This window comes from Antechinus flavipes, chromosome 2, assembly GCF_016432865.1.
Source record: "Antechinus flavipes isolate AdamAnt ecotype Samford, QLD, Australia chromosome 2, AdamAnt_v2, whole genome shotgun sequence".
NCBI classification, from domain to species: Eukaryota; Metazoa; Chordata; class Mammalia; order Dasyuromorphia; family Dasyuridae; genus Antechinus; species Antechinus flavipes.
In genome coordinates this window covers 451,659,430-451,672,180 of record NC_067399.1, presented here as the reverse complement: position 1 = coordinate 451,672,180, position 12,751 = coordinate 451,659,430, and the positions used below count along the sequence as shown (strand labels likewise).

The 12,751-nt window shown below is 39.1% G+C and overlaps 1 protein-coding gene across 2 annotated transcripts in view; it reads left to right on the top strand.

Moving 5' to 3' along the window:
* The window catches only part of HCK (HCK proto-oncogene, Src family tyrosine kinase), a 40,839-nt gene that overhangs the window by 14,117 nt on the left and 13,971 nt on the right, over nucleotides 1–12,751 (top strand). Inside the window, exons 4-10 of one of the 2 annotated variants that reach the window (XM_051979392.1) lie at nucleotides 790–895; nucleotides 1,855–1,953; nucleotides 2,739–2,842; nucleotides 9,366–9,515; nucleotides 9,923–10,075; nucleotides 10,376–10,558; nucleotides 11,169–11,245. In XM_051979392.1, coding sequence (XP_051835352.1) covers nucleotides 790–895; nucleotides 1,855–1,953; nucleotides 2,739–2,842; nucleotides 9,366–9,515; nucleotides 9,923–10,075; nucleotides 10,376–10,558; nucleotides 11,169–11,245 — 872 coding nt within the window. Of the gene's footprint in view, nucleotides 1–786; nucleotides 896–1,854; nucleotides 1,954–2,738; nucleotides 2,843–9,365; nucleotides 9,516–9,922; nucleotides 10,076–10,375; nucleotides 10,559–11,168; nucleotides 11,246–12,751 lie in introns of both variants that reach the window. The other variant, XM_051979391.1, reaches the window with a different exon arrangement.

The following is a 12,751-nucleotide window of genomic DNA, read 5'->3' as shown; positions in this document are numbered from 1 at the left end:
CAAAGTCACACATCAAATTGGTGATAGAACCAGTTCTAGAACTGAAGTCTCCTCATTTCTCACCCAGTGCTCTTTATATGACACCATGATACTAAACCCTTCACCACTTGACAGAAAACATTTTAAAGTCTTAAACAATAACACCAAACCTTTCTATAGACTTACAAAAGCTCAGATGGGGATACTGAACAAATTAGATCTTCCTCTAATTTTGTATAATAGATATTATATGTAGTCTTGTAAAGTATAAAAGATGATTGTGGGGAAAAATAGCATCACATTCCTATTATTACTTTGTTCTTCACAATATACCTTATACACAGCTCTCTCAAGTGATGATCTTATTGACAGGTCTTAGGATAGTGATAATAATAGCTGCTCATATTCTGGTAGGAATTTGCTTTTCTCACAACTGTCCCATAAAGCAGAAAGTATAAGTATTCTTATCCCCATTTTACAGAAGAGGAAATTGAAGATAGGGTAGGGTAGAAACTACTTGTCCAAAGTCACACAGCTAATAAGCTAATAATAGAATTCAGGACTGCAAACTCACAGTGTAATATTCTTTCTACTATACTAGGTTGCTTTCTTATTCTACTTAATTTGTGTTTTCTTTTCATATTTGTTGAAATCTTTATTAAATTTATAGCAAATTTATAGTTCTTTTGTAAAGAGAAAGGAAACACATAGGGAAGGGAAATATTGGAGAAGTTCACGGGGAGAAGGGAAGATAGACCTAGCCCTCACTTGATAATTCCTAATGATCCATGTGAATCAATTTTCCAGCAGGTTCAGAAAACATGGACATCACAGTCGTGGCCCTGTATGACTACGAGGCCATCCACAATGAGGATCTCAGCTTCCGGAAGGGTGATCAGATGGCAGTCTTAGAAAAGTAGGTCCTACAACTCCGTTTCAATTGATAAATGGTGGACAGAAGCAGCTACACCCAAAGAAAGAGCACTGGAAATGAATGTAAACTATTTGCATTTTTGTTTTTCTTCCCAGGTTATTTTTACCTTCTGAATCCAATTCTCCCTGTGCAGCAAGAGAACTGTTTGGTTCTGCACTCATATATTGTATCTAGGATATACCGCAACATATTTAACATATATAGGACTGCTTGCCATCTAGGGGAGGGGGTGGAGGGAGGGAGGGGAAAAATTGGAACAGAAGCGAGTACAAGGGATAATGTTGTAAAAAAAAAATTACCCTGGCATGGGTTCTGTCAATAAAAAGTTACTATAAAATAAAATAAAATAAAATAATTTAAATAAATAAATAAATAATAAAGTTTTCTTTACAAAGTTTAAAAAAAAAAAAGAAAAGAAAAGTAGGTCCTAGACTGGTGTCTGTCTCCCTGAATGAGACTTGCCTCCCGAGGAATCTTAGCCAACACACCCCCAGTTATTTTGGTCACAAAATTCATCTCCTGAGATCCATCCTCTTGGTGTTGAGCCTGTCCATCACCACTTTGGTTGGTCCTCAGAGGAGTCATTCAGGCTATCACCTTTACTAGAAATCTTCTCAGCTATCTACACCAGCTAGACCTAATATGGAGTCCAGAGTCACCTGCAATTCAAGAAAACTTCATAAGAGAACTTCAAAGGAGAATGTAACTCCTTATTCATGTGAAAATGTGACTCATTCATGTTAGAGCTGGAAGAGACCTTAGAAATAATTAAGAAATAATAAGCCCAACCTCCTTCAATGTTGGATGCCCAACTCTGACACTCTTTGACCCTCAGGTCAAGTCTGGAGTTCTCTAATTCCCTCGGGAGGGAAAAAAAAAGAGCTAAGGATTGGTTTGAAGCACTCTAATTGATGGGATGACCCTCCTTTTTCCTCCTGCAGATCTGGAGAGTGGTGGAAAGCCCGATCCCTTGCAACCCGGAAGGAAGGCTATATTCCAAGTAATTATGTAGCCCAGATCAACTCACTGGAGACAGAGGAGTAAGTATATATCTGCTGCCGATCGTTGGGGAAAGAAGTCTAGAGATTCACGTGGCTGAGAGGGTCGCTGTGATCTATACCCATCAGGGATGCTTTAGACCATCTCAGACAGATGAAGATCTACCATCTTCTAAAATGTCTTCCCAGACAAAAAGGGTCACAGCCTTTCTGTGAAGCTCATCTTCCCAAATAGTAAGTTCTGCTTTCAGGCTAAACTAAATTCCTTGTGATGTACTCTAAGGCATGGTGCTCTGTGAAATCTTTCCATTATCTCTTGTTTTCTGGAGGTGAAAACATCCCATTTTCTCATCTCAGGCACCCCTTTATCCTTGATCATGGATTCTAACTCCATTCAGCCAACAGTTACTAAGAAGCTACTAATTGGAGAGCTCTGTGCTCAGCTCTCGGGGAAATACAAAATAATATTTCATGCCAGTCCTCACTGAGGATGATAATGGTCTAGTAGGCAGATAAGATGTGGACTCAAAGGAATACAAGACACATCAGAATATGGAAAACCCAGAAGTCTGTGAGATCCGAGTGGGTGACATGTGAGCTGAGCCCTGAAGAATAGAAAGGATCTAATTCAATGATTCCTTACCTGTGGGACTATCTTCTTTGAATCCTAGACCAGTTATCTTGCTCAGAGTCTACTTTGTCACTCAGAATTACTATGATTTTTTACTGTGACCCCCAGCATGCCCCAAGAATTAGGGATGCACTGTGGGCTCTCTTGGCTCTCAGCCCCCACACCTTTCACATACTTTGCTTTTCTCCTTTCACAGATGGTTCTTCAAAGACATCAGTCGGAAGGGTGCAGAGCGTCACCTGCTGGCACCTGGGAATGTACTGGGCTCCTTCATGATTCGGGACAGTGAAACCACCAAAGGTTAGAATGTGGGTGGCAGCCAGTCCTTAGCTGCCACAGTGAAAAGAGTTTTGGATTTAGTCATGAGCTTGGGGGTTCAGATTCTAACCTGTGTGATTTTGGGATAACCCTCTTTCTTTCTTGGGTCTTCAGCTTCTACATATATAAAATGAGAGAGTTCGACTAGATTATTTCTAAGGCTCTTTGAAGTTCTAATATTTTATGGTCTTATTATTCCTGGAAATCAACTGAGGAGGGATCCCCCTAACAGCCCAGCCCTACCATTTGGACATAACCCTTTCCGTGGTCAAGTACCTAAGTGAGGAATAATAATAGCAGTTTCTATTTCTTTAGAGCTTTCAAGTTTACAAACTGCTTTTTTCACAAAAGTCCTGAGAGAGCATATAAATGCTATTATCCCTTTTAAAAATGAAAAAACTGAAATTCAAAAGTGAAACGATTTATAGGAAAGGCCTACTAGAATTTGAATATAGGTTTTCTTCTCTGTGTCAGGAATATTTCTACTATTCAAATTTCAACAAATATTAAGCATATATTTTTAAAATAACAGCCTTTCCCCCTTTTTTAAATAACAGCTTTTTCTTTTCAAAATATGTGCAAAGATAGTTTTCAACATTCACCATTGCAAAATCTTCTGTTCCAAATTTTTCTCCCTCCCTTCCCCTCATCTCCTTCCCCTAGACAACATATAATCTTATATAAATTAAACATGCACAATTCTATACATATTTCCATATTTATCATGCTGCATAAGAAAAATCAAAACAAAAAGGAAAAAAACAAACAAAGAACAACAAAAAAGATGAAAATACTATTTTGTGACCCATATTTAGTCCCCACAGTCTCCTCTCTGAGTGCAGATGGCTCTTTCCATCACAAATCTATTGGAATTACAAGCACACATTATATGCCATATATTGTGCTAGACACTGAGATACAAAAACAAAATTGTCCTTGCCTTATTGAGTTTACATCTGCTTGAGACATTCATGTATACACAGAAGTAAGCATGAGGTAATTTGAATAGGGAGAGAGCACAGAAAAGTGAGGAAATAAGAGAAAGTTACCTGGAAGAGGAAATTCCTAAAGTATACTTTAAAGGAATATGGGATTATGAGAGACACAGACAAAGTGGAAATTCATTGGACAGCCTGTGTCAATGTGCAGAGGTGGAAGATGCAACCTTGACTTTGGAGAACAACATAGACAATGTTAACTGCAGCCCTGGCTTTCTCCTAGGTTGCTACTTACATATTGTTGAATGGAATTGGAGGAAATCACACAACTTTGAAGAGTCCAGTATAATTTGCTATCTAATCTCTACCAATCCCTCATTGCAAAATAATCCTTTTACTCCTTCCTAATTGATTTTCTGCCCCACAATAGCTATTGCAAATCTCTAAATTTCTCACACCATATCCCTGCTTTGCAGCTGAAGATCTTGACTATTCAAGAAAATAAAATTCATTTGCCTTAAGATCCTTCTTTCCCCTCTTCATATCACAACCCCTTAACATGATCTACACCCCACACACAATTTCTCTCCTCCTTTACTTCAATAAAAAGGTGGCATTCATCCCTTTTCCAAAACCAGTCCCTCGGTGTTTGTATTCTGAATCTCATCCTCTCTTCTTCAATAGAGTGCCCACGTAATTATCAAATGGACCTTTCTAGTTTTTAATCTCTCCCTTTCTACTGCCTTTTTGCAAATATATCCATCTTTACCACTTTTAAAAAACCTAGTACTGGTCCTCTCCTGCTCTCTGACCATTGTTCTCCTTCCTTTCTCAGCCTAGAAAAATCTATCTATCCTCATTGCCTCCACTTCTCTCCTGTCACTTCTCAAACCTCTTCAATCTGGTTTCATACTTTATAACTCAGCTGAAAGTCTCTTGAAAGTCACCGATTTTAATTGGTAAATCTGATGGCCTTTTCTTGTTCCTTATCTTACTTGATTTCTTTTCCATATTTTGACACTCTTTATTATAATCTCCTCCTGAAAGCTCCTTCCTCTGGGTTTTCTTAAAACTATTCTTGATTTTCCTGTGTGATTATTTCTTCTTAGTCTCCTTTGCTGGCTGGATCATCATCCATACCATATCCCTTTTGTTTTGTTTTGTTTTTTGTAGCTTTTTATTTACAAGATATATGCATGGGTAATTTTTCAGCATTGACAGTTGCAAAACCTTTTGTTCCAATTTTTCCCCTCCTTCCCCCTACTCTCTCCCCCACATGGCAGGTAGACCAATACATGTTAAATATGTTAAAATCATATCCCCTAACTTTGGATATCCTCAAGACTCTACCCCAGACCTTGTTACATACTCTATATTCTCTCACTGAATGCATCAGGTCACATAAATTTAATTATCATCCCTAAGCAGATGACTTCCAGATTATCTATTCAGCCCTAGACTCTCTCTTGAGTTTTAGTCCAGCATTATCAATTGTTTGTTGAGCATTTAGAATTCAATGTTCTGAAGATATCTCAAATTCAACTAGTTTAAAAATAAACTAGTTATCTTACCTAAATCTATTCCTTTTTTAAACTTCCCTATTTCTGTGGAGGATTATTCCAGTCACTGAAGTCCCCAACCTTATCACCATCTTTATTTCCTCACTCTAATTTACCATACATATCTAATTAGTTGTCTAATCTATTGTTTTTATTTCTACCACATCATTCAAATTATCTTTGTCTTCCCTTTCACACAGTTGCCACCCTATTTCAGACTGTCACCATCTTTCACCTGGACTACAGCAACAGTCTTTCAGTTGTTCTCCCTGACTCTCTAAATCATACTTCCCACAGCTGCCAAAATGATTTTCATAAAGAATAAGTCTGCTCATGTCATTCCTCTATTCAGCAAACTGCAATGGCTCTCTATTACATTCAGAATCAAATTTATAAACTCCTTTATTTGGCACTTAAAATCCTTCACAGCCTGACTCCCAACTACCAAATTAGAATTACTTTCTAGATTATTCCCCTCTATTCTTTCTACCACTCAAATTGACTTTCTTATTGTTCTTCATAGAAGACATTCCATCTCTCACATTCATAGATTTGCACTGTCTAGACCCCAATGTATAACTTTTTCTGTAGGTATAGATTATTCCTCCAGCTAGATTTTGAGTAGAAAGAAAGGGATATACATAAGATGTAGTTGTAGAAATAACAAGAATTAACAACAGAATATGAGACGGGGAAGAGGGAAGGATGACTCTGATATTATGAAGGTATGTGACTGGAAGAATTTTAATGCTCTCAGCAGAAATAACAAAAAGGAAGTTTAGGTGAAGGTCAGATATAAGGGAGAAATGATCAGGTAAACTGACACATATAGATTTTGATATACCAAAGGGATATCTGGGTGGAAATACTCAGCAAATATCTGGTGATGTATATCTATAGATAAATAGAGCTGAGACTCATCAACAAAGGGGTGATCACTGAATTCTTGGGAATAGTAAGATCACCAAGAGAGGCAATATAGAATCAAAAGAGTGCCCAAGACAGAGCCTTATAAAAACAATCATATTTAGGGATTAAGAGAAGATTGCTAAACCAGGAAAGGAGAGGGAAAAGGAGCAATCAGACAGCTATGAGGAAAACCAAGAAATTTCAAAAATCATTTAAACTATGGACTGAAATAATATCTGGGAGAAAATGGTGTTCAATAGTGCCAAAAAGCTTCAGAGAAGTCAAGGAGACCAAGGACTGAGAAAAGGCATTGGGATTTAGAAGGAAAAAAATCATTAGTAATCTGGGAGAGATTTGTTTCAGCAAAGAAGTAGGAACTGAAGAGACTTTCTAAAAGAGGGAAGAGTGTGTAGGTGGTAAAGAAGTAAAGATAGCTAGAGAGATGGCCAGAACTTTGGTAGTGAAACAGAGGAGATCTTAAGGATACTAACTTAAGGGGTGACAGAGTCAAGGAAAGGCTTTCTAAGTGCAGAACACAAAGAACATCCATAGCAGCAGAAAACGAGCCTGGAGAAAGTGACAGATTAAAGGTAAGAGAGGGGAAGGGACTTAGCAATGGAGCATGTTTCTAGAAGAGATGAGAAGAGAGGGGATCAAGGGTAGAAAATAGAGAGGCTGAGTTGAGTGACAAGAAGAACTACTTTTTCCTCAAAGATTTTCTTGTTGAGTTATAACTCCATTTGGCTCATTTTACAGATAAGAAAATAAAAGCAAATAGGGCTAAGTGCCCTACCCAAGATCACACAGATAGTAAGTGCCTGAGGCTAGATTTGAATTTAGGAAGATAACTCCAGGCCCAGTGCTCTATGCAAGGAGCCACCTAGCAGCCCCTCCTCAGAGATTATGAAGGAAAAGAAGGTAGGTAAAAGTGTAGAGAAGTTGGGAAGTGTGAAATAGAGATGGTGAGGGGGCTTACATTTGATAGCCTTCATTTTCCTAGTAAAATTTTAAGAAAAGTCCTCTGAGGTGAGAGAGGGGGATGAGGAGAAAATGTAAAAGATGTGGTTGAAAATAAAGGCAGGCAGCAACTTGATAGAGCAGTGGATAGAGCACCTGCCCTGGAGTTAGGAGGAACTGAGTTCGTATATGACTAAATACTTTGTAGCTATTTGACCCTGGGCAAGAAACTTAATCCTAAATGCTTTATTAAAAAAAAAAAAGAGAGAGAGGAAGGAAGGAAGGAAGGAAGGAAGGAAGGAAGGAAGGAAGGAAGGAAGGAAGGAAGGAAGGAAGGAAGGAAGGAAGGAAGGAAGAAAGGAAGGAAAGAAGGAAAGAAAGAAAAAAAGGAGGAGCCTTCTGTAAATAGTGATGAATTGAATTCATTTGTTATGCAACACTGTGAGGTTTGAACTAAATGATAAAACAGAAAAAGCTCTGGATTAAAGTTAGGACTTGAGTTTCTGTCTAACTGCTGCTGGAATGGCTTTAAGCAAGCTATTATCCTACTCTGAGTCTTAGTTTCTTCATCTATAAAACAGGGGGTTGGATTAATTGATCTCTATGTCTATACCCCTATGAACCAATCAAGTTGTTATGACCTAGGATGCCCAGTTTCCTCAATGTATTTGATCAGGTTGGAAGAGTGTTAACCATGGTAGAGATTAAAAAATAAAAAAAGAATGGCTGCATGAGTGAGCATATGAATGTGTCTGGAATGTTCTGTGTATCTATGCTTTCATATACATGCATATATGTGCTTTTGTTTATGTGTGCATACTGTATGATGAAGTGAAATTGGACCCAGAAAAATCAGGATTCAAATTTTAGATATCCCACTTAATCAACCATATGATTCTGGGAAAGTCCCATCTCTAGGACTATTTTTTAATCTGCAAAATGAGAATAATAATGTTTGTTTCTTACCTCACAAAACTGTTATGAGAAAAGTAGTTCATGAACATAAAAGTGCTATAGAAATCAGAATGGCTTTATTTGGATAGACTTTATTTCTTTTATTTGTAGATATTTATTTATGTTGTTTTATTTGTAGATATTATGTATTTGTATAGAGGTATATGTGATTATAAGATTATGGCTGGACAAATGACAGGTTGGAGATGATGCTGTAGTAGAAGGCAGGAGAGGAACAGTCTTCACTTAGCAGGTTCATAGGCTGAATGTAAAAGATTTAAAAACAAGACTCAATTTGACCACATGGTCTCCACACAACCCTTCTGTGTAACAAAAACAGTGAATCAAAAATCACTGAGACTGTAACCTTGTCCGATACCATATGTAACATTCCACAGTCAACATCCAATTTGTTTTTCATCTAGTTGACTGATGTTAGAGTTAAGAAGGAAAGGTTTCTGTTGCTGCCTGTTGCACCAAAATTACCCCCTGCCCTAAGAGTGGCTGAGTTTTGAGGGGAACTATCTAGAGAAGGGTAGAAGTTGCATAGTCAGGGATAAGGATGGGAACTAGAAGCCAGCCAGAGAATAGAGTGAGAGAGCATTGGGGAAGAGTCAGGGATCATGGTGTGTGTTTCAGATGAGAGTAGAAAATGATTGTGAAAGAGTTAAGAAAATGGGAGTCCATGGTACCATTGATTTAACTTGTCTTGACCAGCGTGGCCATCATGATTTTCAAGAATTATATGTTAGTAAAGTATTTGAAGAGTTATTGTTTCTAAGCATCACATAATTTGTGAGCAAATAATGATTTGAGGTATAAGATTCTGTCTTCTTCAATTTATTTGGATTGTACCAAGGCACTTCTAAGCCACTGCTCCCAAAAGAGCCTGCCTGGATGGCAAGTTGTGGGGTAAAAGGACACTGGGAAGCTTAAATTAACAATCTTATTTATGACAAACTGGGAAATTATTAAATTGGCATTATCAGTTCCTTCATTCAGCTGTAACCCACTAGCTAAAGCAGTTCTCCAAGGATATGTGCCCTAAGGAAAATCTGAGGAATTGATGGGAGTGGTACTAGGAGCCCTTGCCCACAAAGAAGTTTAAAGAAGGAAGAAGGGGTTAAAGAAGGATGATGAGGTTCTTAAATCCCATGACAAGAGATCTTTCCTTTCCTGCCCACTTAGGCAGCTATTCCTTATCGATACGAGACTATGATCCCCAGCACCAGGATGCAGTGAAACATTATAAGATCCGGACTTTGGACAATGGCGGTTTCTATATCTCCCCAAGGAACACTTTCAGCACTTTGCAGGATCTAGTGGCTCATTACAAGAGTGAGTATGCAGCCCATCCCAGGGCCAAGAGCAAGGTCCTCCTCAAGGAATCCCAGACATCTGAAGGGGCTGAAGCTGTAGAGATAAAAGCATTGGACTTGGAGTTGGAAATTTTGGTTCTACTTAGTTCAGAATTAACTGTGTAACTCTGAACTAGTCATAAGGAAGTGGGGAAATGATCTCTCAGGTCCTTTCTAACTGTGAATGTCTATTATGTCTCTGAGGTAGGGTGGGTACAGCAGCAACAAATGGTTTAGAAGTCATTTGAGTTAAAATTTAAAATCGACTAATGGATTGGGCTTTCTTGGTTGGGGCTCCCTGACCTAAAAAGAACTGGGTACCCTTAGTGATATTCCCTGTCCAGCTGATGGCTGTCACCTAGAACTGATACCTGGGTTCTGTTGCAGAAGGAAGTGATGGCTTATGCCAGAAGCTAACAATGCCCTGTGTGGTCCCCAAGCCCCAGAAACCTTGGGAGAAGGATGCCTGGGAGATCCCCAGGGAATCCCTGAGGTTGGAGAAGAAACTGGGAGCTGGGCAATTTGGAGAAGTCTGGATGGGTAAGACTCCTGGGCTGGACTGGATGGGAGATTTAGGGAAGGACCTAGGAGTGGAAGAACAAAGGGAGGATTTGAATAATGACTTTTAAAAAGTAATTTCTCTGATAAGAAACCAAATTCTCTAGCTTGGCCAAAAGTTAATTTGTCTTTAAAGTTGTGTCCCTAACATTCTGAGTAACGAAGTCCAGAATTGGTGATTCTCTCCTTGGCTGTGATCAATTGGGAAAGGTTCTTGGTGGGAGTTCCCATTAGGATCCCCATTCTGGCACCCCTCTTACACCCCTTGCTGTCACCTTTCAGCTACTTACAACAAGCACACTAAGGTGGCTGTGAAGACCATGAAACCGGGGAGCATGTCCGTGGAAGCCTTCTTGGCTGAGGCCAATCTGATGAAGTCTCTGCAACATGACAAGCTGGTGAAACTGCATGCTGTGGTCACCAAGGAAGAGCCCATCTACATTATCACTGAGTTCATGGCAAAAGGTAGATGTGGCCACCAGGACCCAGATCAAATGTCTTCTCTAGGAAGCCTTCATTATTTTCACCCCAGACAATTTCACTTCCTGATCCCATCCTAGTCACAGAAAAATAGAAATAGTCATTTCTTCCCTCCTCTCTGACATAGTACTTAGGTCCCTCTTTTATGAAATTCCTTAACTCTGAACACTATGTTTATGCCCTTCCAACTCTTGAGACTCTATGTTTCTATGATCAAACTACTTTGGGGAATAAAAATACCCTTGCTCTTCCTCCCCCAAAAAATTATCTTTGTTCTTGGTGAGAAGGGGAGAGGGCGAGTATCTGAGATCATCTCCCCAATTCACTGTGCTGTAGGAAAGGCTTTATACCTTGCCCAGTGCCGGGAACTGCAGAGACTCCCAACAAGAGAAGCTGATAATCTAGTTAGAAAGAAATGACTGAGGTATGGTGCATAGAGCATTGCCTTGGATTCAGGAGACCTGGAGGCGAAGTCCAGCTCTGATATAGCCTAGGAAGAGCTACACAGTAGGGCTGGGGAGCCAGGGTTGATTAGTGAGTCTGGCTAGTCCTTGAACCCTAGCTCAGTTCTTTCCCATCCCTTCCCCCCAATTAGGAAGCCTGCTGGACTTTCTGAAAACTGATGAAGGCCGAAAACAACCCCTGCCAAAACTCATCGATTTCTCAGCCCAGGTGAGAGGGTACCCTTCTTGGGAAATTCTTTAACTTCCTCCCTCTCATTTTCAGTGGTGTCATGGGGAAGACCCATTTTCTATCCCAACTACCCCTTTGCTATTGTCCTTTGGGAGTCTCCATACAATGGAAATTCAGTGGGAGAAGTACTTGGGATTGGGAACCTGTGTCTATTATTAATTCTTGTTCTTTAGAGAAGCGCCCCTTCTACTTCAGGGAGACAGTCTTGACTCAAAGTCAATTTTGGCTCTTGTGATACTAAGTATGACATGAAGTAAGACACTTCATGTGTCTGGGTTTCAATATTTTCTCTGGAGATAAGGAGATTGAGCTAGGTGATATCTGAGGTTTCTCTCAGCTCTGACATTACATTGCATATATTTTAAGTTAACTTTTAGTTCTTAATTTCATACTGTACCAATAATCTTGACCAAAAAAAAAATCTTAATCTTCCCAAAGCAATTCTTTCACTGAATCTTCCCTTCTCAAAAACTTTCAATGGCTCCCCATTGTCTATAGGATAATAATAATAATAATAATTTGACATTTATGTAGTATTTTAAGGTTTGCAAAGTGCTTTACATATACCATTTCATCTGATCCTCATACAGTGTATTTATCTGTGGTTTCAAGACCTCTCCACTGTATATCCCAGAATGTATTCAGCTTTATTTCCCACTCATCCCCCTATGTAAATCCTCTCTTCCAGGAAGACTGGATTCTTCACTTCTCCATTCTGCCTTTTACACTCTTATGCCTTATAACTTCTGTGTCTAGTCTCACACTGTTTCTTCTGCCTGAAGTTTCTTCCTCCTGTTTTCTGCTTTTCTGAATTCATTTAAACAAACTTAATAGTGCCGGCTATGTGCTGGACCATGGAGAACACATAAAGATAAATAAGATACAGTTCCTAGCCTCATCACCTTTACAAATGTAGGGGAGATAACTTGAATAAATAAAAAAGCATCCTCAGCAATTACTGTGTATCAAGAACTGTGCTAAGTATTGGGAATAACAAATAGTGAGACAGTTTCCAATTTCAGGAAGGTTACACTGTAATTGGGAGAGATAATGTAGCAAAGAAAGTTCAGTTGAAGTCCTAAAGGTGCAATGATAAAGTGGAGAGAAAGGCCCAGGGTTCATAAATAGGTCAGATAATAATGCCAGGGGAGTGTAGAGAATACAGACAAACTAGATAGTTAGGGTAGGGATAGGAAAGGGTACCAGGAGAGAGGACAGTATGGGAGAAGGGTTCCCCTAGTAGTGACAGGTACTCAAATAACTATGAGCTAAGTAAAGATCAATCAATAACCAATTATTGATTAAGCACCCGGAATTTGCCATACACTATCCCTATGTTCTAGGGATATGTGATGTTATTTAGTTGTTTCTTACTCTTCTTGACCCCATTTGAGGTTTTCTTGGCAAAAATACTGGAGTGGTTTGCCGTTTCCTTCTCCACCTCATTTTACCGATAAGAAAATTGAGGCAAATTGGGTTAAGTGA